General features: G+C 51.2%; 1 protein-coding gene across 5 annotated transcripts in view; it reads left to right on the forward strand.

The window, feature by feature from the left end:
• Nucleotides 1-23,236, forward strand: part of LOC116958277 (calsyntenin-1-like) — a 64,881-nt gene that overhangs the window by 36,441 nt on the left and 5,204 nt on the right. For 3 of the 5 annotated variants that reach the window (XM_076056305.1, XM_076056306.1, XM_076056304.1), the window contains 4 exons: nt 7,430-8,519; nt 9,373-9,641; nt 13,698-13,893; nt 22,849-22,890. In XM_076056305.1, coding sequence (XP_075912420.1) covers nt 7,430-8,519; nt 9,373-9,641; nt 13,698-13,893; nt 22,849-22,890 — 1,597 coding nt within the window. The other 2 variants (XM_076056307.1, XM_076056308.1) reach the window with 2 other exon arrangements.

Raw genomic sequence — 23,236 nt, forward strand, 5'->3', positions numbered from 1 at the left:
CACACATGTTACACACGTGTTACACACATGTTACACACGTGTTACACACATGTTACACACACACTAACATACACACACTAACATACACACACAGTAGAGACACACACACTAACACACACACACACATACACACTAACAGACACACACAGACACACACACTTACACTTCGATGGCTCGCAGGTCACACACACGAGTTACATACATGTTACACACATGTGTGTAACACACATGTGTGTAACATGTGTGTTACATACATGTTACACACATGTGTGTAACACACATGTGTGTAACATGTGTGTTACATACATGTTACACACATGTGTGTTACACACATGTTACACACACACTAACATACACACACACACTTACACTTCGATGGCTCGCAGGTCACAGGAACACACGTGTTACATACACACACAGTAGAGACACACACGTGTTACACACACACACGTGTTACACACACACATATACACACACACATACACAGACACACACACATACACACACACAGACACACACACACACACTCTCTTATACAGACACAACAACAACAACCGCCATTCGCCACTAAGTGGCGGTGACGTCACCACGACGCTTGTGCCAGGCTATGTGCACCCTGAGGCCACGTGAAGTGTCGAACGCCCGCTGGCAGGAGGTCACGGGGCAGACCCAGGTGCCACGGGTCGACTGACTGAGATGACTGGCTGATGCACCACCTGTGCCCCCTACTGTGCCAACCTGCTGTGCTTTAGCCACCCGGCGCTCCGCTCGTTGTTGTGAGCGTCGCTCCTCCGCCCTCCGTTGTTGTTGGAGGGCGACTGCCTCCATCTGCCCAGTAGCATCCTTCACGAGCCTCCTCCACAGAGGCCGATCTTTACACCGCTGGTACCAGTCATCGACAAGTCCACTCAGCTCCACGTCCTCCTGTACCACATCACTCCATCTCTTCTCTAGTCCGTGCCGCGCCCGCTTAGCCCCCTCAATCCGGCCAAACAAAAGCTGTTTCGGCATGCGGTGGCTGGGCATGCGGGCTACATGACCCAGCCATCGCAGCCTTCCCCGCCGGAGAAGCTCACCGATGGGACCTTGTCCAGATCTTTCAAGGATTTGTGAGCTCCTCACACAATCCAGTCTGGTTAAACCCAGGATGGATCGTAGGCAGGCCAGCCTAAATGTTTCTAACCGGCGAAGATGTTCCATTAGGGGGGTCCACGTTTCGCAAGCGTAGAGAAGGGAGGGAATGACCGTGGCTGAGAAGACCTGAAGCTTAGTGCGGAGCGACAGACCAGGTAGCTTCCACACAGCGTTACGCAACCGATGAAAAGATATTGCCGCTCGACTGATTCGGAGTGAGACCTCTGCTGTTAAACTGGAGCCAGTCATAAGCACACTGCCCAGATATGGGAAACTCTCCACTCTCTCCACAACTGCCCCATCACCGATTGGGAGTTGTGGGGATGGAGTGTCCGATGGTACAAAATACCCAGGCAGGTGCTTAGTTTTGGTGGGGCTGATGGTAAGGCCCCACCTCTTAGTGGCACGCTCCAGTCTCAGCAGCAGCGTCTCCAACTCCTCCTCTGAATGAGCAGCTATTACCAAATCATCAGCATACATAACGTGGTTGAGCAATTGGGAGCCATTCTTTGACCGCACCCGGGCATCGATCAGCCTCCCATTATATCTGTACCATATGGAGATTCCCCCGGTACAGCTATTGAAGGCTTCACGAACTACGTGGTCAAAATAGATGTTAAATAATGTGGGAGCCAGAGGACATCCCTGTCGCACCCCAAGGTGTACAGGGAATGGCTCTGACTCCCGGCCACGTAGTGTTACCCGGGCCCGCTCACCATCATGAAGGTCCTTAATGATCGTTAGCAGAGGGTCAGGTACTCCAAAAGCTCGAAGAACGACCCAGAGCCCAGGCCTACTGATGGTATCATAGGCCTTGACCAGGTCAATAAAGCAGAGATGTAGGTCTTGTTGGAATTCCCTACACCTCTGCTGTAGCAGACGGACAGAAAATATGGCATCTGTGCAGGACCGCCCTTTCCTGAAACCGCATTGGGGCTCCGCAAGCCTCTCCTCAGCGTGCCTGGCAAGGCGATGCTGAATAATCCTTGCCAGGACCTTTCCCGGCACACTGAGGAGTGAGATGCCCCTGTAGTTGTTACAGTCTGTGCGGTCCCCCTTCTTAAAAAGGGGGACCACCAGGGCATCCTTCCAATCCTGCGGAACCCGTCCAGTGGTCCAGACTGTTGTTATGATGTCATATAGGGCAGTCTGTGCACAAACGCCACCCTCCCTCAGCATTTCGCTTGGGAGATCATCTCTGCCCGCTGCCTTTCCTGGTCTCAGACTCTGTACCACCTTTAGTACTTCCTCAACAGATGGCACCTCAGCCAGCCACTCACAGGGGGTGACTTCTTCCAATATTTGAGGCACCGCAGCCACAGCAGGGTCATCCCCACTTTGTGCCACGATGTTTTCATGGCTGAGGGATTTCCCCTCCCCCAGGACCTCACAGAAATGCTCAGCAAATCTGCAAACCTGTTCCTGGGGGTCGGAGATTGGATCACCGTTTTTTCCCCTAATGATGGTAATAGGTGTGGCGCTGCAGGTTACTTTTTGATGGAGTTAAATAGAGATTTAGGATCACGGGCCACTGAGGCAGACTCCATCTCCTCAGCAACCCGCGACCACCACCCATCCTTGCAGCGCCTCACGGCTCTCCGAACCTCCGAGCGAAGGCTGCGGTAAGCCTCCTCATTCTCTGACGTGGGATTCTCTAGCCGATGACAGTGGGCCTGTCGCTTTTTCTCAACCATCCTGAACACCTCCTCTGTCAGCCAGGGTCTCTGGGGAGGTCTGGACCGCGTACCCAAAGCAGCCATTGCAGCTGCATGAGTCACAGTCCTAAACCTCGCCAATTTACCCTCGACATCAGGAGGAGTGGGGGACGATGCCAATCCCAGCCGCAAGCGATGATGAATTTCTCGCTTGCAACTTTCATCAGTTAGCTGAGACCAGGCCACCTTAGGTTGCAATGGGGTCCTGGGTGTACACCCACCACCGGAGTGGAAGAATGGCAGGCGCATCTTACAGATGACTAGTCGATGGTCAGAGGGCAGATCAGCTCCACGGTAGGTCCTGGTGTCAAGGAAATGGGCCCGCATCTGCTGGTCCGTCACTATGTAGTCCAGCAGATGTTCTTGCTTGGACCCGGCATGCATCCATGATGTTGTGTGGATGCGCCAATGCCGGAACAGCGTGTTGGTAAGTACAAGCCCATGGGCTGCACAAAAATCTAGCAGGCTCCTACCGTTGTTATTGAGCTGATCTGACCCATGCCCTCCAATCACTCCAGACCAGGTGCCAGCATCATGACCAACTCGGGCATTTAAGTCACCCAACATAATGACTCTATCCTGAGGGGCCACTTTAGCCAGCACCTGTGACAGGAGGTCATTGAAGGCATCTGACTCATCGGCCTTGCCTGCATCCCTCCACGGATGTTCGTCTTCGGTGGGGGCATAAGTAACCACGACCACCACTCCTCGCCTCGGGTTGATGGGAAGGCGGGCCCAAAGTAGCCTGGGACTTACAGCTTCCCACACCTCACCGTCACGCTCCCACGCCCCCTTCATTCTTTTGTTCAGAAGAAGAGCCACACCCTGTTGTTTGACAGTCTGCTGCCCTGAGTAGAGGACTTTCCACCCCTCATGGTGGCAGGAGCCAGAACCGCTCCACCGGACCTCCTGAATGCCACAGAGATCCAGGCGGTACCGGTCCAGCTCCCGACAGAGGAGTGGCAGCCTCTCCTCCGCAGTGAGCGTTCGAACATTCCACGTGGCCACCCGTAGTGGTTTTTCGTTGTTTCTGGAGGAGCCCCGAGGGTAGAGATTCAATCTCCTGGCTCCGCCAATTGGGGTTTGGCCAGGAGACGTCATAGACGCCTGTCCCCCCGGGGCCTCCGGCACAAGCTTATTAGTTACATATTTAATTCGTGGATTAGTGGTAATTAATTGAAGGTGGAGGGGTTACCAGCCCCTCGCACCCGTCCAGAGCCCCCGTTTAGCCCCTGTGGTGGTCACAGACGCCATGAGGGGAGGAGCCAATCGGAATTGGACCTCCCCCCACAGCACTGTCCATGACAGAGTTGCCCGTCCGGCACCGCGAGGAGGTAGGGGGTTGTTTTGCCGGACACAGACACACACACACAGACACACACACACAGACACACACAGACACACAGACACACACAGACACAGACACAAAGACACAAAGAGACACACACACAGTCTCACACACACAGACACACACACAGAGACACAGACAGACACACACAGACACCCACACACAGACACAGACACACAGACACACACACACAGACACACAAAACAAAGACAAAGATCCCCTGTACAGTCTTAACAGACTGTAGGGGCAAGTGCTGTTATCGAGGGGGTGGGTGGCCAGCACCACGCCCGACCGCCTTTGTCTCCCCAGTGGCAATGTTTACTACACACCGCACCGGGTACTCATTTTAGGCTGAGTCGACCTAGGGGAGGCCCAGGACCGGTTCAGATAATCGTCACTGGTGTTGGAATTGAACTCGGGTCACCAGGTTCATAGCGCAGCGTAGCGCTAACCACTACACTATCGCTCCCTAACATACACACAGATAGACACACACAGTGACACACACGCACAGATAGACACACAGAGACACACACACACAGTGACACACACACAGACACACACACAGTGACACACACACACAGTGACACACACACAGACACATACACAGACACACACACACAGTGACACACACGCACAGATAGACACACAGATACACACACACGCACAGTGACACACACACAGACACACACACAGTGACACATACACAGTGACACACACACAGACACACACACAGTGACACACAGTGACACACACACAGACAAAGCTCCCCCGTGTAGCCTCTAGCAGGCTGTAGGGGCAAGTGTTTACAGCACGCTTCACTGTCTGTGTGTGTCTCTGTGTGTGTCTGTCTCTGTGTCTGTCTCTGTGTCTCTGTGTGTGTCTCTGTGTCTCTGTGTGTGTCTGTGTGTCTCTCTGTGTGTCTCTGTGTGTGTCTCTGTGTGTGTCTCTGTGTGTGTCTCTGTGTGTGTCTGTGTGTGTCTTTGTGTGTGTCTCTGTGTGAGTCTCTGTGTGTGTCTGTGTGTGTCTCTGTGTGTGTCTCTGTGTGAGTCTCTGTGTGTGTCTCTGTGTGTGTCTCTGTGTCTCTGTGTGTGTCTCTGTGTGTGTCTCTGTGTGTGTCTCTGTGTGAGTCTCTTTGTGTGTCTCTGTGTGTGTCTCTGTGTGTGTCCCTGTGTGTGTCTCTGTGTGTGTCTCTGTGTGTGTCTCTGTGTCTCTGTGTCTCTGTGTGTGTCTCTGTGTGTTTGTGTGTCTCTGTGTCTGTCTCTATGTCTCTGTGTGTGTCTGTGTGTATCTCTGTGTGTCTCTGTGTTTCTCACTGTGTGTCTCACTGTGTGTCTCACTGTGTGTGTCTCTGTGTGTGTCTCTGTGTGTGTCTCTGTGTGTGTCTCTGTGTCTCTGTGTCTACCCCAGGTGGTGCATCTCCCCGACAGCGCTACCTCTGTGCTCCTCTCCTCGTCCAGCTTCTCCCTCTCGCTGTCTGTGTCTCTGTGTGTGTCTCTGTGTGTCTCTGTGTCTCTGTGTGTCTCTGTGTCTCTGTGTGTGTCTCTGTGTGTCTCTGTGTGAGTGTGTCTGTGTGTGTCTCTGTGTCTCTGTGTCTGTGTGTGTCTCTGTGTGTGTCTCTGTGTGTGTCTCTGTGTGTCTCACTGTGTGTCTCTGTGTGTGTCTCTGTGTGACTCTCTGTGTGTGTCTCTGTCTGTGTCTCTGTGTGTGTCTCTGTGTGTGTCTCTGTGTGTGTCTCTGTGTGTGTCTCTGTGTCTCTGTGTGTGTCTCTGTGTGTCTCACTGTGTGTCTCTGTGTGTGTCTCTGTGTCTCTGCGTGTGTCTCTGTGTCTCTGTGTCTCTGTGTCTACCCCAGGTGGTGCATCTCCCCGACAGCGCTGCCTCTGTGCTCCTCTCCTCGTCCAGCTTCTCCCTCTCGCTGTCTGTGTCTCTGTGTGTCTGTGTTTGTCTCTGTGTGTGTCTGTGTGTGTCTGTGTCTCTGTGTGTGTCTCTGTGTGTGTCTCTGTGTGTGTCTCTGTGTGTCTCTGTGTCTCTGTGTCTCTGTGTGTGTCTCTCTGTCTCTGTGTCTCTGTGTGTGTCTCTGTGTGTGTCTCTGTGTGAGTGTGTCTGTGTGTGTCTCTGTGTCTCTGTGTGTCTGTGTGTGCCTCTGTGTGTGTCTCTGTGTCTCTGTGTGTGTCTCTGTGTGTCTCACTGTGTGTCTCTGTGTGTGTCTCTGTGTGACTCTCTGTGTGTGTCTCTGTCTGTGTCTCTGTGTGTGTCTCTGTGTGTGTCTCTGTGTGTCTCTGTGTGACTCTCTGTGTGTGTCTCTGTGTGTGTCTCTGTGTGTCTGTGTGTGTCTGTGTGTCTCTGTGTGTGTCTCTGTGTGTCTCACTGTGTGTCTCTGTGTGTGTCTCTGTGTCTCTGTGTGTCTGTGTCTCTGTGTGTCTCTGTGTCTCTGTGTCTCTGTGTCTCTGTGTGTGTCTCTGTGTGTGTCTCTGTGTGTGTCTCTGTGTCTCTGTGTGTGTCTCTGTGTCTCTGTGTCTCTGTGTCTCTGTGTCTACCCCAGGTGGTGCATCTCCCCGACAGCGCTGTCTCTGTGCTCCTCTCCTCGTCCAGCTTCTCCCTCTCGCTGTCTGTGTCTCTGTGTGTGTCTCTGTGTGTGTCTCTGTGTCTCTGTGTGTGTCTCTGTGTCTCTGTGTGTCTCTGTGTGTGTCTCTGTGTGTCTCTGTGTCTCTGTGTGTCTGTGTGTGTCTGTGTGTCTCTGTGTGTGTCTCTGTGTGTCTCACTGTGTGTCTCTGTGTGTCTGTGTGTGTCTGTGTCTCTGTGTGTGTCTCTGTGTCTCACTGTGTGTGTCTGTGTCTCTGTGTGTGTCTCTGTGTCTCTGTGTGTGTCTCTGTGTCTCTGTGTCTCTGTGTCTCTGTGTGTGTCTCTGTGTGTGTCTCTGTGTCTCTGTGTGTCTCACTGTGTGTCTCTGTGTGTGTCTCTGTGTGTGTCTCTGTGTGTGTCTCTGTGTGTGTCTCTCTGTGTGTGTCTCTGTGGGTGTCTCTGTGTGTGTCTGTGTCTGTCTCTGTGTGTGTCTCTGTGTCTCTGTGTCTCTGTGTCTCTGTGTGTGTGTCCCAGGTGGTGCATCTCCCCGACAGCGCTGCCTCTGTGCTCCTCTCCTCGTCCAGCTTCTCCCTCTCGCTGTCTGTGTCTCTGTGTGTGTCTCTGTGTGTGTCTCTGTGTCTCTGTGTGTGTCTCTGTGTCTACCCCAGGTGGTGCATCTCCCCGACAGCGCTGCCTCTGTGCTCCTCTCCTCGTCCAGCTTCTCCCTCTCGCTGTGGATGCGCAGGGAAGCCTCAGGGGGAGTCCACCGTGGTGCTGAGGAGACGTCACCACGTGGTGCTGAGACGTCACCACGTGGTGCTGAGACGTCACCACGTGGTGATGAGACGTCACCACGTGGTGCTGAGACGTCACCACGTGGTGATGAGGAGACGTCACCACGTGGTGCTGAGACGTCACCACGTGGTGCTGAGACTTCACCACGTGGTGCTGAGGAGACATCACCACGTGGTGATGAGGAGACGTCACCACGTGGTGCTGAGACGTCACCACGTGGTGCTGAGACGTCACCACGTGGTGCTGAGACGTCACCACGTGGTGCTGAGACTTCACCACGTGGTGCTGAGACTTCACCACGTGGTGATGAGGAGACGTCACCACGTGGTGATGAGGAGACGTCACCACGTGGTGCTGAGACGTCACCACGTGGTGCTGAGACGTCACCACATGGTGATGAGGAGTCTTCACCACGTGGTGCTGAGACGTCACCACGTGGTGATGATGAGACGTCACCACGTGGTGCTGAGACGTCACCACATGGTGATGAGGAGTCTTCACCACGTGGTGCTGAGACTTCACCACGTGATGAGACTTCACCACGTGGTGCTGAGACGTCACCACGTGATGCTGAGACGTCACCACGTGATGCTGAGACGTCACCACGTGATGCTGAGACTTCACCACGTGATGAGTCTTCACCACGTGGTGTTGAGACTTCACCACGTGATGCTGAGACGTCACCACGTGACGATGAGACTTCACCACGTGATGCTGAGACGTCACCACGTGATGCTGAGACGTCACCACGTGATGCTGAGACGTCACCACGTGATGCTGAGACGTCACCACGTGACGATGAGACTTCACCACGTGATGCTGAGACGTCACCACGTGACGATGAGACTTCACCACGTGATGCTGAGACGTCACCACGTGATGCTGAGACGTCACCACGTGATGCTGAGACTCCACCACGTGACGATGGGGTGGAGTCGATCTTGTGCAGCACGCAACTCACGGGTGCGCCATGGAGTAGCATCATCATCAGTATCATCATCATCATCAGTAGCATCATCATCATCATCAGTATCATCATCATCATCAGTATCATCATCATCATCAGTAGCATCATCATCATCATCACCATCATCATCATCAGTAGCATCATCATCATCAGTATCATCATCATCAGTATCATCATCATCATCATCAGTATCATCATCATCATCATCAGTATCATCATCATCATAATCATCAGCATCATCAGCAGCAGCAGCATCATCATCATCATCTTCATCATCATCATCAGCAGCATCATCAGCAGCAGCAGCATCAACATCATCATCATCTTCATCATCATCAGCAGCAGCATCATCATCAGCATCATCATCAGCAGCATCATCAACATCATCATCAGTAGCATCATCATCATCATCAGCATCATCATCAACATCATCATCAGCATCATCATCAACATCATCATCATCACCACCATCTCCACCATCGCCACACTCACCACCACCACCACCACCACTCACCATCATCACCACCACCATCGCCACACTCACCACCACCACCATCACCACACTCACCATCACCACCATCGCCACACTCACCACCACAACCATCACCACCATCACCACAATCACCACCACTCACCACCACCACCACCACCACACTCACCATCGTCACCATTGCCACACTCACCATCACCACCATCACCACACTCACCACCACCATAACCATCACCACCATCACCACACTCATCACCACCACCACCACCACGCTCACCACCACCACCACCACCACTCACCACACTCACCACCACCACCATCACCACCACGCTCACCACCCCTCTCCCCGCTGCCACCAGGTGATGATGGTGATGATGGTGGTGGTGGTGGTGATGGTGGTGATGGTGGACACGAGCAGAGAGTGATGCCCGTGGCGCTGTTCCTACTGCCTGCCTGCCGCCTGATGGTCGTGCTAAGGGGCGGCGGTGGTGGTGGTGGTGGTGGCGGTGGTGATGGTGGTGGCGGTGGTGGTGGTGGCGGTGGTGGTGGTGGTGGTGGTGGCACCACTGAAGCACCACCCACCATGACGAAGCCACAACCAGCGGAGTTCTACTGGGAACTCGACGAGGTGATGGTGGTGGTAGTGGTGATGGTGGTGATGGTGGTGATGGTGGTGGTGATGGTGTCGATGGTGTCGATGGTAATGATGGTGGTGATGATGGTGATGGTGACAATGGTGGTGGTGGCGGTAGTGGTGGTGGCGGTGGTGGTGGTGGTAGTGGTGGTAGTGGTGGTGGTAGTGGTGGTAGTGGTGGTAGTGGTAGTAGTGGTGGTGGTAGTAATAGTGGTAGTAGTAGTAGTGGTAGTAGTGGTAGTAGTGGTGGTACTAGTGGTAGTAGTAGTGGTAGTAGTGGTAGTGATAGTAGTAGTGGTAGTAGTGGTAGTGATAGTAGTGGTAGTAGTAGTAGTGGTAGTAGTGGTAGTAGTAGTGGTAGTAGTGGTAGTAGTGGTAGTGATAGTAGTAGTGGTAGTAGTGGTAGTGATAGTAGTAGTAGTGGTAGTAGTAGTGGTAGTAGTAGTAGTGATAGTAGTAGTGGTAGTAGTGGTAGTAGTGATAGTAGTATTAGTAGTGGTAGTAGTGGTAGTAGTGGTAGTGGTAGTAGTAGTAGTGGTAGTAGTGGTGGTAGTGGTAGTAGTGGTGGTAGTAGTGGTAGTGGTAGTAGTGGTAGTAGTGGTAGTAGTAGTGGTAGTGATAGTAGTAGTGGTAGTAGTAGTAGTGGTAGTAGTGGTGGTGGCGGTGTTCAGCAAAACAACCCCCTACCTCCTCGTTGCTGCGGGTCGGCAACTCTGTGGTGAGCAGTGTCGTGGGGGCCTCTGTGACCACCACAGGGGCTAAACGGGGGCTCTAGACGGGTGCGAGGGGGCTGGTAACCCCTCCACCTTCAGTAAATTACCACTAAACCACGAGGTAAAAGCTTGTGCCGGAGGCCCCGGGGGGACAGGCGTCTATGACGTCTCACGGCCAAACCCCAATTGGCGGTGCCAGGAGATTGAATCTCTACCCTCGGGGCTCCTCCAGAAACAACGAAAAGCCACTACGGGTGGCCACGTGGAATGTCCGAACGCTCACTGCGGAGGAGAGGCTGCCGCTCCTCTGTCGGGAGCTGGACCGGTACCGCCTGGATCTCTGTGGCACATCCACACAACATCATGGATGCATGCCGGGTTTAAGCAAGAACATCTGCTGGACTACATAGTGATGGAACAGCGGATGCGGGCCCATGTCCTTGACACCAGGACCTACCGTGGAGCTGATCTGCCCTCTGACCATCGACTTGTCATCTGTAAGATGCACCTGCCATTCTTCCACTCCGGTGGTGGGTGTACACCCAGGACCCCATTCCAACCTAAAGTGGCCTGGTCTCAGTTATCTGATGAAAGTTGCAAGCGAGAATTTCGTCATCGCTTGCGGCTAGGATTGGCATCGTCCCCGACTCCTCCAGATGTCGAGGGTAAATAGGCGAGGTTTAGGACTGTGACTCATGCAGCTGCAATGGCTGCTTTGGGTACGCGGTCAAGACCTCCCCAGAGACCCTGGCTGACGGAGGAGGTGTTCAGGATGGCTCAGAAAAAGCGACAGGCCCACTCTGATCGGCTACAGAATCCCACGTCAGAGAATGAGGAGGCTTACCGCAGCCTTCGCTCGGAGGATCGGAGAGCTGTGAGGCGCTGCAAGAATGGGTGGTGGTCGTGGGTTGCTGTGGAGATGGAGTCTGGCTCAATGACCCTTGATCACAAATCGCTCTTCAACTCCATAAAAAAGTAACCTGCAGCACCACACCTATTACCATCATTAGGGGAAAAAACGGTGATCCAATCTCCGACCCCCAGGAACAGGTTTGCAGATTTGCTGAGCATTTCTGTGAGGTCCTGGGGGAGGGAAAATCCCTCAGCCAGGAAAACATTGTGGCACAAAGTGGGGATGACCCTGCTGAGGCTGCGGTGCCTCAATTATTGGAAGAGGTCACCCCCTGTGAGTGGCTGGCTGAGGTGCCATCTGTTGAGGAAGTACTAAAGGTGATCCGGAGTCTGAGACCAGGAAAGGCAGTGGACAGAGATGATCTCCCAAGCGAAATGCTGAGGGAGGGTGGCGTTTGTGCACAGACTGCCCTACATGACATCTTAACAACAGTCTGGTCCACTGGATGGGTTCTGCAGGATTGGAAGGATGCCCTGGTGGTCGCCCATTTTAAGAAGGGGGATCACCCAGACTGTAACAACTACAGGGGCATCTCACTCCTCAGTGTGACGGGAAAGGTCCTGTCAAGGGTTATTCAACATCGCCTTGCCAGGCACGCTGAGGAGAGGCTTGCGGAGCCCCAATGCGGTTTCAGGAAAGGGCGGTCCTGCACAGATGCCATATTTTCCGTCCTTCTGCTACAGCAGAGTTGTAGGGAATTCCAACAAGACCTACATCTCTGCTTTATTGACCTGGTCAAGGCCTATGATACCATCAATAGGTCTGGGCTCTGGGTTGTTCTTCGTGCTTTCGGAGTCCCTGACCCTCTGCTCACGATCATTAAGGACCTTCATGATGGTGAGCGGGCCCGGGTAACACTACGTGGCCGGGAGTCAGAGCCATTCCCTGTACACCTTGGGGTGCGACAGGGATGTCCTCTGGCTCCCACATTATTTAACATCTATTTTGACCACGTAGTTCGTGAAGCCTTCGATAGCTGTACCGGGGGAATCTCCATATGGTACAGATATAATGGGAGGCTGATCGATGCCCGGGTGCGGTCAAGGGATGGCTCCCTATTGCTCAACCACGTTATGTATGCCGATGACCTGGTAATAGCTGCTCATTCAGAGGAGGAGTTGGAGACGCTGCTGCTGAGACTGGAGCGTGCCACTAAGAGGTGGGGCCTTACCATCAGCCCCACCAAAGCTAAGCACCTGCCTGGGTATTTTGTACCATCGGACACTCCACCCCCACAACTCCCAATTGGTGTTGGGGCAGTTGTGGAGAGAGTGGAGAGTTTCCCATACCTGGGCAGTGTGCTTATGATCGGCTCCGTTTTGACAGCAGAGGTCTCATTCCGAATCAGTCGAGCGGCAATATCTTTTCATCGGTTGCGTAACGCTGTGTGGAAGCTACCTGGTCTGTCGCTCCGCACGAAGCTTCAGGTCTTCTCGGCCACGGTCATTCCCTCCCTTCTCTACGCTTACGAAACAGGCAGGCTAGCTTACATTTCGTAAGCTAGCTAGCAGTCGCCCTCCAACAACAACGGAGGGCGGAGGAGCGACGCTCACAACAACGAGCGGAGTGCCGGGTGGCTAAAGCACAGCAGGTTGGCACAGTAGGGGGCACAGGTGGTGCATCAGCCAGTCATCTCAGTCATTCGACCCGTGGCACCTGCTGGGTCTGCCCCGTGACCTCCTGCCAGCGGGCGTTCGACACTTCACGTGGCCTCAAGGTGCACATAGCCTGGCACAAGCGTCGTGGTGACATCACTGCCACTTTAGTGGTGAATGGCGGTTGTTGTGTGTGTTGGTGGCGGTGGTGATGTTGTTGTGACTACTCGCCAGGTGTTGTTGTGTTGTGGTGGTGTTGTTGTGGTGTTGTTGTGGTGTTGTTGTTGTGTTGTTGTGGTGTTGTTGTTGTGTTGTTGTGGTGTTGTTGTGACTACTCCCCAGGTGCTGTTGTGTTGTTGTGTTGTTGTTGTTGTGTTGTTGTGTTGTTGTTGTGGTGGTGTTGTTGTGTTGTTGTTGTTGTTGTTGTGGTGGTGTTGTTGTGTTGTTGTTGTGTTGTTGTGGTGGTGTTGTGTTGTTGTGACTACTCCCCAGGTGTTGTTGTGTTGTTGTGTTGTTGTGGTGGTGTTGTTGTGGTGGTGTTGCTGTTGTGGCTCTCCCCCAATGCGTGTTGTGGCTGACCTCTCGTAGCTGTGTGACGGCCTATGGCACACCTACACGCTGAGCGTGCTGTGGTTGTTGTTGTGGTGGTGTTGTTGTTGTGGTGGTGTTGTGTTGTTGTGTTGTTGTTGTGGTGGTGTTGTGTTGTTGTTGTGGTGGTGTTGTTGTGTTGTTGTTGTGTTGTTGTTGTTGTGTTGTTGTTCTGGTGGTGGTGTTGTTGATGTTGTTGTGTTGTTGTTGTGGTGTTGATGTTGTGGCTGACCTCTCGTAGCTGTGTGACGGCCTATGGCACACCTACACGCTGAGCGTGCTGTGGCCGGCCGTGTCGCTGTTCGTGGACGGGGCGCCGGTCGACCCCTACCAGGTGTCGGACGAGTGGCCCTCAACCAGCAACAACAACAACCACAACAACAACAACCACAACCACAACAACAACATCGCAGTCGCAGTCGGGGGCTGCATTACAGGTGACGTACAGAGAGAGACAGAGTGCGGACACAACCACAGCCACAACAACCACAACTACAACCACAACAACAACAACTACAACAACTACAACCACAACTACAACCACAACTACAACCACAGCACCAACAGCCACAACTACAACCACAACAACAACAACTACAACAACTACAACCACAACTACAACCACAACTACAACCACAACCACAACAGCCACAGCTACAACCACAACAACCACAATTACAACCACAACTACAACCACAACTACAATCATAACAACAACCACCACAATCACCACCACCACCACAACAACCACAACTACCTCGCCTGGTCTACAGGAGGTTGTGGGTTCGATCCCGGACCCTGTGAGATGTTGACTACCTCGCCTGGTGTACAGGAGGTCGTGGGTTTGATCCCGGACACTGTGAGATGTTGACTACCTCGCCTGGTATACAGGAGGTCGTGGGTTCGATCCCGAACCCTGTGAGATGTTGACTACCTCGCCTGGTCTACAGGAGGTCGTGGGTTCGATCCCGGACACTGTGAGATGTTGACTACCTCGCCTGGTCTACAGGAGGTCGTGGGTTCGATCCCGGACCCTGTGAGATGTTGACCACCTCGCCTGGTCTACAGCAGGTCGATTTATTTCCGACCATCATCACCGAGCCAGCGAACTGGAACACGTACACCAAGCTCTCAAGACGAATGGATATTGAGACTCCACACCCCAAGCGTTGCGATTGAACCATCTGAGGACCAAATCAAAACCATCACCTTTCCTTACTTAGCAGGGGGGGTCACCAAAAAGCCTTTCAAAATCACGAAGCAAACACAAGATCCACGTTCGATTTAACACGGTGCATACAATTCCTGATCCGTGACTGCAGGTAAAGTCGCGTAACAACTAAAGTGAAACATTAATATGCTACGATGTGAAGTCACGTGTGTGGAAATACGATAAAGTAACGTCAAAACAAAAAAACAATCACGACGTTTCGATCGCAACGCAAAGCGATCTTCATCAGGCGTCAGGAACAAATCACGGCGGTAAATACAGCCAGAGGATGAGAGACGAGAATTCAACTAACCTGAGAAACACATTGTACGTGAAGCGCATCCAGTCAGGCCAACAACACAGTTAGACACTTACCTGGGGGACCACGGATTTCAGAAGAGCGTTACGTTTCGTGTTCAACCTTTGGATTGCACATCCCAGCGTAGACAGAGTGAAAAAAATACGAGGTACACGGTCAGTAGAAATACATATACAAGTCCACCAAAAGGTAAGGAGGGAGGAAAGACGGACAGGGAGGCAGAGAGAGAGAGGGGGGGGGGGGGGCCGGAGGGATGAACAGAAGCTTAAATATTAAATACGGTTGTAGGGGATGAGGGGCCAGAGCGGTAGCGGCAGCTCAAACACGCAACATCTTACACAGACAAAACGGCAGCTCAAAAAATGACCACGTCTTGTGAATACAAAACGGCAGCTCAAAAAAGGGCCACCTCTTGTATATACAAAAACGGCAGCTCAAAAAAGGGCCACCTCTTGTAAATACAAAAACGGCAGCTCAAAAAAGGGCCACCTCTTGTGAATACAAAACGGCAGCTCAAAAAAGGACCACCTCTTGTGAATACAAAACGGCAGCTCAAAAAAGGACCACCTCTTGTATATACAAAAACGGCAGCTCAAAAAAGGACCACCTCTTGTGAATACAAAAACGGCAGCTCAAAAAAGGACCACCTCTTGTAAATACAAAAACGGCAGCTCAAAAAAGGACCACCTCTTGTGAATACAAAACGGCAGCTCAAAAAATGACCACCTCTTGTGAATACAAAACGGCAGCTCAAAAAAGGACCACCTCTTGTGAATACAAAACGGCAGCTCAAAAAAGGACCACCTCTTGTATATACAAAAACGGCAGCTCAAAAAAGGGCCACCTCTTGTAAATACAAAAACGGCAGCTCAAAAAAGGACCACCTCTTGTAAATACAAAAACGGCAGCTCAAAAAAGGGGCACATCTTACACGTAATTACAACGGTAACTTCCCCGTAGAAGTGCGATAATAAATTATTAAAGCTTTCGTGACTGCATAAAATTACTCATTGTGTTTTTTTTTTTCCGGTAAAGTCACGTATGTAGAAATGCAATAAAGTAACGTCAAAACAAAAAAACAATCACGACGTTTCGATCGCAACGCAAAGCGATCTTCGTCAGGCGTCAGGAACAAATCACGGCGGTAAATACAGCGAGAGGATGAGAGACGAGAATTCAACTAACCTGAGAAACACATTGTACGTGAAGCACATCCAGTCAGGCCAACAACACAGTTAGACACTTACCTGGGGGTCCACGGATTTCAGGAGAGCGTTCAGTTTCGCATTCATCCTCTGGATTGAACACACCGGCATAGACAGAGTGAACAAATACGAGAGGTAAGGAGGGAGGAAAGACGGACAGAGAGGCAAGGAGAGAGAGAGAGAAAGGGCCGGAGGGACGAACCCGAAGCCTTAAATAGGAAATAAGGCTTCGGGTTTGTCCCTCCGGCCCTCTCTCTGTCTCTCTCTCCTTGCCTCTCTGTCCGTCTTTCCTCCCTCCTTACCTCTTGGTGGGCCTGTGTATATATATATTTATATTTCTGCTGACTTTGTACCTCGTATTTTTTTCACTCTGTCTACGCTGGGATGTGCAATCCAGAGGTTGAACGCGAAATTTAGCACTCCTCTGAAATCCGTGGTCCCCCAGGTAAGTGTCTAACTGTGATGTTGGCCTGACTGGATGCGCTTCACGTACAATGCGTTTCTCAGGTTAGTTGAATTCTCGTCTCTCATCCTCTCGCTGTATTTGCCGCCGTGATTTCTTCTTGACGCCTGATGAAGATCGCTTTGCGTTGCGATAGAAACGTCATGATTGTTATAGTAATAGGTTTTTACCCCCTTTTAACTGGCACAAAAAACCGACACCTTTTATTCAAGGCATCGTGTCTGCAATAACCACAACACACAAGCAGTCAAAATGCAAACAAAAACACAACTCTGATGATAATAATAATAATAATATTGGCACCGTCCTTGAATTTGATTGGTCCACACCCAAAGACGGCTTTTCTTTAGAGCCCTTTAGTCTCTCCGCTGGTGTTGGACCAGAAGGCGCCAAAAGGCGTCTCGGGTGTGGACCAATCAAATTCAAGGACAGTGCCAATATTATTATTATTATCAGAGTTGTCTCTTTTGTTTGCATTTTTACTGCTTGTGTGTTGTGGTTATTGCAGACGCGATGCCTTGAATAAAAGGTGTCAGTTCGTTGTGCCAGTTAAAGAGGGGTAAATCCTATTCCTATATCTTGTTACTGGCAATGGAGGTCTCATAATGTAAATGCTCACCCCGAGCCCTCAATACTCTGATAGTGGCGCTGTTTTTGAGTTGTACGCCTTGTGGCGTCTTCTGGTCCAACACCAATGGAGACTAAAGGGCTCTAAGAAAAGCTGTCTCGGGTGTGGTGGACCAATCAAATTCAAGGACAGTGCCAATATTATTATTATTATTATCAGAGTTGTCTCTTTTGTTTGCATTTTTACTGCGTGTGTGTTGTGGTTATTGCAGACGTGATGCCTTGAATAAAAGGTGTCAGTTATTTGTGCCAGTTAAAAAGGGGTAAATCCTATTCCTATATCTTGTTACTGGCAATGGAGGTCTCATAATGTAAATGCTCACCCCGAGCCCTCAGTACTCTGATAGTGGCGCTGTTTTTGAGTTGTACGCCTTTTGGCGTCTTCTGGTCCAACACCAATGGAGACTTAAGGGCTCTAAGAAAAGCTGTCTCGGGTGTGGTGGACCAATCAAATTCAAGGACAGTGCCAATATTATTATTATTATTATCAGAGTTGTCTCTTTTTGTTTGCATTTTGACTGCGTGTGTGTTGTGGTTATTGCAGACGCGATGCCTTGAATAAAGTTGTCAGTTCGTTGTGCCAGTTAAAAAGGGGTAAAAACCTATTTCTATATCTTGTTACTGGCAAAGGAGGTCTCATAATGTAAATGCTCACCCCGAGCCCTCAGTACTCTGATAGTGGCGCTGTTTTTGAGTTGTACGCCTTGTGGCGTCTTCTGGTCCAACACCAATGGAGACTTAAGGGCTCTAAGAAAAGCTGTCTCGGGTGTGGTGGACCAATCAAATTCAAGGACAGTGCCAATATTATCATTATCAGAGTTGTCTTTTTTTGTTGGCATTTTGACTGCGTGTGTGTTGTGGTTATTGCAGACGCGATGCCTTGAATAAAAGTTGTCAGTTCTTTGTGCCAGTTAAAAAGGGGTAAATCCTATTCCTATATCTTGTTACTGGCAATGGAGGTCTCAATGTTAATGCTCACCCCGAGCCCTCAATACTCTGATAGTGGCGCTGTTTTTGAGTTGTACGCCTTTTGGCGTCTTCTGGTCCAACACCAATGGAGACTTAAGGGCTCTAAGAAAAGCCGTCTCGGGTGTGGTGGACCAATCAAATTCAAGGACAGTGCCAATATTATTATTATTATTATTATCAGAGTTGTCTCTTTTGTTTGCATTTTTACTGCTTGTGTGTTGTGGTTATTGCAGACGCGATGCCTTGAATAAAAGGTGTCAGTTCTTTGTGCCAGTTAAAGAGGGGTAAAAACCTATTCCTATATCTTGTCACCGGCAAAGGAGGTCTCATAATGTAAAAAGTCGTGATTGGTTTTTTTTGTTTTGACGTTACTTTATCGTGTTTCTACACACGTGGGTTCACGCCGTAACAACAATAAGCACACACACACGCGCCACCAACGAGTGTAATTTCATGCAGTCACCAAAGCTTTAACTCTTTGGTGGCGCGACGTTGCGGTCGCCACCCAGGCAGCCTCCGTCAGGCGAGTGACGAGCGACGAGACGCGGACACGCGGAGCACATGCGTGACTCCCTCGGTGTGCATCACGTGCCTCATCATCACCTGCCTCATCATCACCTGCCTCATCATCACCTGCCTCATCATCACCTGCCTCATCATCACCTGCCTCATCATCACCTGCCTCATCATCACCTGCCTCATCATCACCTGCCTCATCATCACCTGCCTCATCATCACCTGCCTCAGCATCACCTGCCTCATCATCACCTGCCTCAGCATCACCTGCCTCATCATCACCTGCCTCAGCATCACCTGCCTCATCATCACCTGCCTCATCATCACCTGCCTCATCATCACCTGCCTCATCATCACCTGCCTCAGCATCACCTGCCTCATCATCACCTGCCTCATCATCACCTGCCTCAGCATCACCTGCCTCATCATCACCTGCCTCAGCATCACCTGCCTCATCATCACCTGCCTCATCATCACCTGCCTCATCATCACCTGCCTCAGCATCACCTGCCTCATCATCACCTGCCTCATCATCACCTGCCTCATCATCACCTGCCTCATCATCACCTGCCTCATCATCACCTGCCTCATCATCACCTGCCTCATCATCACCTGCCTCATCATCACCTGCCTCATCATCACCTGCCTCAGCATCACCTGCCTCAGCATCACCTGCCTCAGCATCACCTGCCTCCTCCTCATCACCTGCCTCATCATCACCTGCCTCCTCATCACCTGCCTCATCATCACCTGCCTCATCATCACCTGCCTCATCATCACCTGCCTCCTCATCACCTGCCTCATCATCACCTGCCTCATCATCACCTGCCTCAGCATCACCTGCCTCAGCATCACCTGCCTCAGCATCACCTGCCTCCTCCTCATCACCTGCCTCAGCATCACCTGCCTCATCATCACCTGCCTCAGCATCACCTGCCTCAGCATCCTGTGCCTCCTCATCACCTGCCTCAGCATCACCTGCCTCAGCATCACCTGCCTCATCATCACCTGCCTCCACATCACCTGCCTCCTCATCACCTGCCTCAGCATCACCTGCCTCAGCATCACCTGCCTCAGCATCACCTGCCTCAGCATCACCTGCCTCAGCATCACCTGCCTCAGCATCACCTGCCTCAGCATCACCTGCCTCCGCATCACCTGCCTCAGCATCACCTGCCTCAGCATCACCTGCCTCAGCATCACCTGCCTCAGCATCCTGTGCCTCATCATCACCTGCCTCATCATCACCTGCCTCTGGATACGTTGTTCCCGTGCCTGTGTCATGTCGTCCGTGGCCTCCCTGATGTCGGCTGCTGGCGTCGCAACCGAAACGTCGAACTCTTCAAGATGTTTCACCTCATCTTCTTTGGTTCTTTCGGTAAAGTCACCACCACGTAGAATGAGAATAAAATAATAAATTGATAAAATAAAATAACATAACACAATAAAATTCTCACGACGTTTCGGCCACAACACAAGCGGCCTTCATCAGGTGAAGGGGGCGAGACTGTCTGGTAGGACAGCGCTGGAGTGAAAGAGCCACGTTCAGATCGCGACCTTTAAGCTGTGAGAGGAACAAAGCGCCCTCTGAACGTGGCTCTTTCACTCCAGCGCTGTCCTACCAGACAGTCTCGCCCCCTTCACCTGATGAAGGCCGCTTGTGTTGTGGCCGAAACGTCGTGAGAATATTATTGTCGTGTTATTTTATTTTATCAATTTATTATTTTATTACTCTCACTCTACGCGGTGGTGGTGACTTTACCGAAAGAACCAAAGAAGATGAATCATTGCAGTCACGAAAGCTTCAAATCGAGATGTTTCACCTTACTTTCTCTGCGCCCCTGACATGCGGAAACGCCGGCGCCCACAGACCAGGCTGCGTCCGGCGGCGGCAGCAGTAACGTCGGGGAAACTCGGCTACATGTCTCAGACCCGTGCTCGTGAACACCGGGCGGATCGGAAACACGGGCGGACCGATCCCTCGGCCGTGGCTGATGGTTGTTGTTGTTGTTGTTGTTATAAAGTGGTTGACTCACACGACATTGAAACCCGGCTACATGTCTCAGACCCGTGCTCGTGAACACCGGGCGGATCGGAAACACGGGCGGACCGATCCCTCGGCCGTGGCTGATGGTTGTTGTTGTTGTTGTAGAGTGGTTGACTCACACGACATTGAAACCCGGCTACATGTCTCAGACCCGTGCTCGTGAACACCGGGCGGATCGGAAACACGGGCGGACCGATCCCTCGGCCGTGGCTGATGGTTGTTGTTGTTGTTGTAGAGTGGTTGACTCACACGACATTGAAACTCGGCTACATGTCTCAGACCCGTGCTCGTGAACACCGGCAGGATCGGAAACACGGGCGGACCGATCCCTCGGCTGTGGCTGATGGTTGTCAGTTTTTGTGCCAGTTAAAAGGGTAAAAACCTATTACTATATCTTGTTACTGGCAATGGAGGTGTCATAATGTAAAGGCTCACCCCGAGCCCTCAGTACTCTGATGGTGCGCTGTTTTTGAGTTGTACGCCTTGTGGCGTCTTCTGGTCCAACACCAGCGGAGAGACTAGGCTCTAAGAAAAGCCGTCTCGGGTGTGGACCAATCAAATTCAAGGACAGTGCCAATATTATTATTATTATTATTATCAGAGTTGTCTTTTTTTTATTGCATTTTGACTGCTTGTGTTGTGGTTATTGCAAACATGATGCCTTGAATAAAGGTGTCAGTTTTTGTGCCAGTTAAAAAGGGTAAAACCTAATTCTATAACTGATAGTTGTTGTTGTTGTTGTTGTAAAGTGGTTGACTCACACGACATTAAAACTCGGCGACATGTCTCAGACCCGTGCTCGTGAACACCGGGCATCACCATCACTACCATCACTACCATCATCACCACCATCACTACCATCACCACCAGCATCACCATCACTACCATCACTACCATCACCATCACTACCATCACTACCCACTACCACCATCACCATCACTACCATCACTACCATCACTACCATCATCACCACCATCACTACCATCACCACCATCATCACCATCACTACCATCACTACCATCACTACCATCACTACCCACTACCACCATCACTACCATCACTACCATCATCACCACCATCACTACCATCACTACCATCACTACCCACTACCATCATCACCATCATCATTACCATCACTACCATCATCACCATCACTACCATCACCACCATCATCACCATCATCATTACCATCACTACCATCATCACCATCACCACCATCACTACCACCATCACCACCATCACTACCCACTACCACCATCACCATCACTACCCACTACCACCATCACCACCATCACTACCATCACCATCACTACCATCACTACCCACCACCACCATCACCACCATCACTACCATCACTACCACCATCACCATCACTACCATCATCACCATCACTACCATCATCACCATCACTACCATCACTGCCATCACTACCACCATCACCATCACTACCATCACTACCATCATCACCATCACTACCACCATCACTACCCACCACCACCATCACCACCATCACTACCATCACTACCACCATCACTACCATCACTACCATCATCACCATCACTACCATCACTGCCATCACTACCACCATCACCATCACTACCATCACTACCATAACTACCATCACTACCACCAACACCATCACTACCATCACTACCACCATCACCATCACCACCATCACCATCACTACCCACTACCAACATCACTACCCACTACCATCACCACCATCACCACCATCACTACCCACTACCATCACCACCATCATCACCATCACTACCAACCACCATCACCATCACTACCATCACCATCACTACCACCATCACCTCCATCACTACCATCACTACCCTCACTACCCACTACCACCATCACCACCATCACCATCACTACCCACTACCATGATGATGATGTTGATGATGATGATGTTGATGATGATGTTGATGATGATGTTGATGATGATGTTGATGATGCAGTTGATGATGCAGTTGATGATGATGTTGATGATGTTTATAGTTGAAGACTGATCCTTGCTGTCTCTGCAGGTGGTAATGTGACTAGGAACAGGAATGGATCGACCCATACAGGTTGACCCAACTCACTCATTCACTCACTCATTCACTCACCCACTCACTCACTCACTCACCCACTCACTCACTCACTCATTCACCCACTCACTCATCCACTCACTCACTCACTCACCCACCCACTCACTCATCCACTCATTCACCCACGCACTCACTCATCCACTCACTCACCCACTCACTCACTCACCCACTCACCCACTCACTCACCCACTCCCTCAGCCACTCACTCATTCACTCACTCATTCACTCACCCACTCTCTCACCCATTCACTCACTCACTCACCCACTCCCTCAATCATTCACTCACTCACTCACTCATTCCATCACTCACCCACTCACTCTCTCA

Source organism: Petromyzon marinus, chromosome 75 (assembly GCF_048934315.1).
Source record: "Petromyzon marinus isolate PM22_M1 ecotype Great Lakes invasive population chromosome 75, UKy_Petmar_22M1.pri1.0, whole genome shotgun sequence".
NCBI classification, from domain to species: Eukaryota; Metazoa; Chordata; class Hyperoartia; order Petromyzontiformes; family Petromyzontidae; genus Petromyzon; species Petromyzon marinus.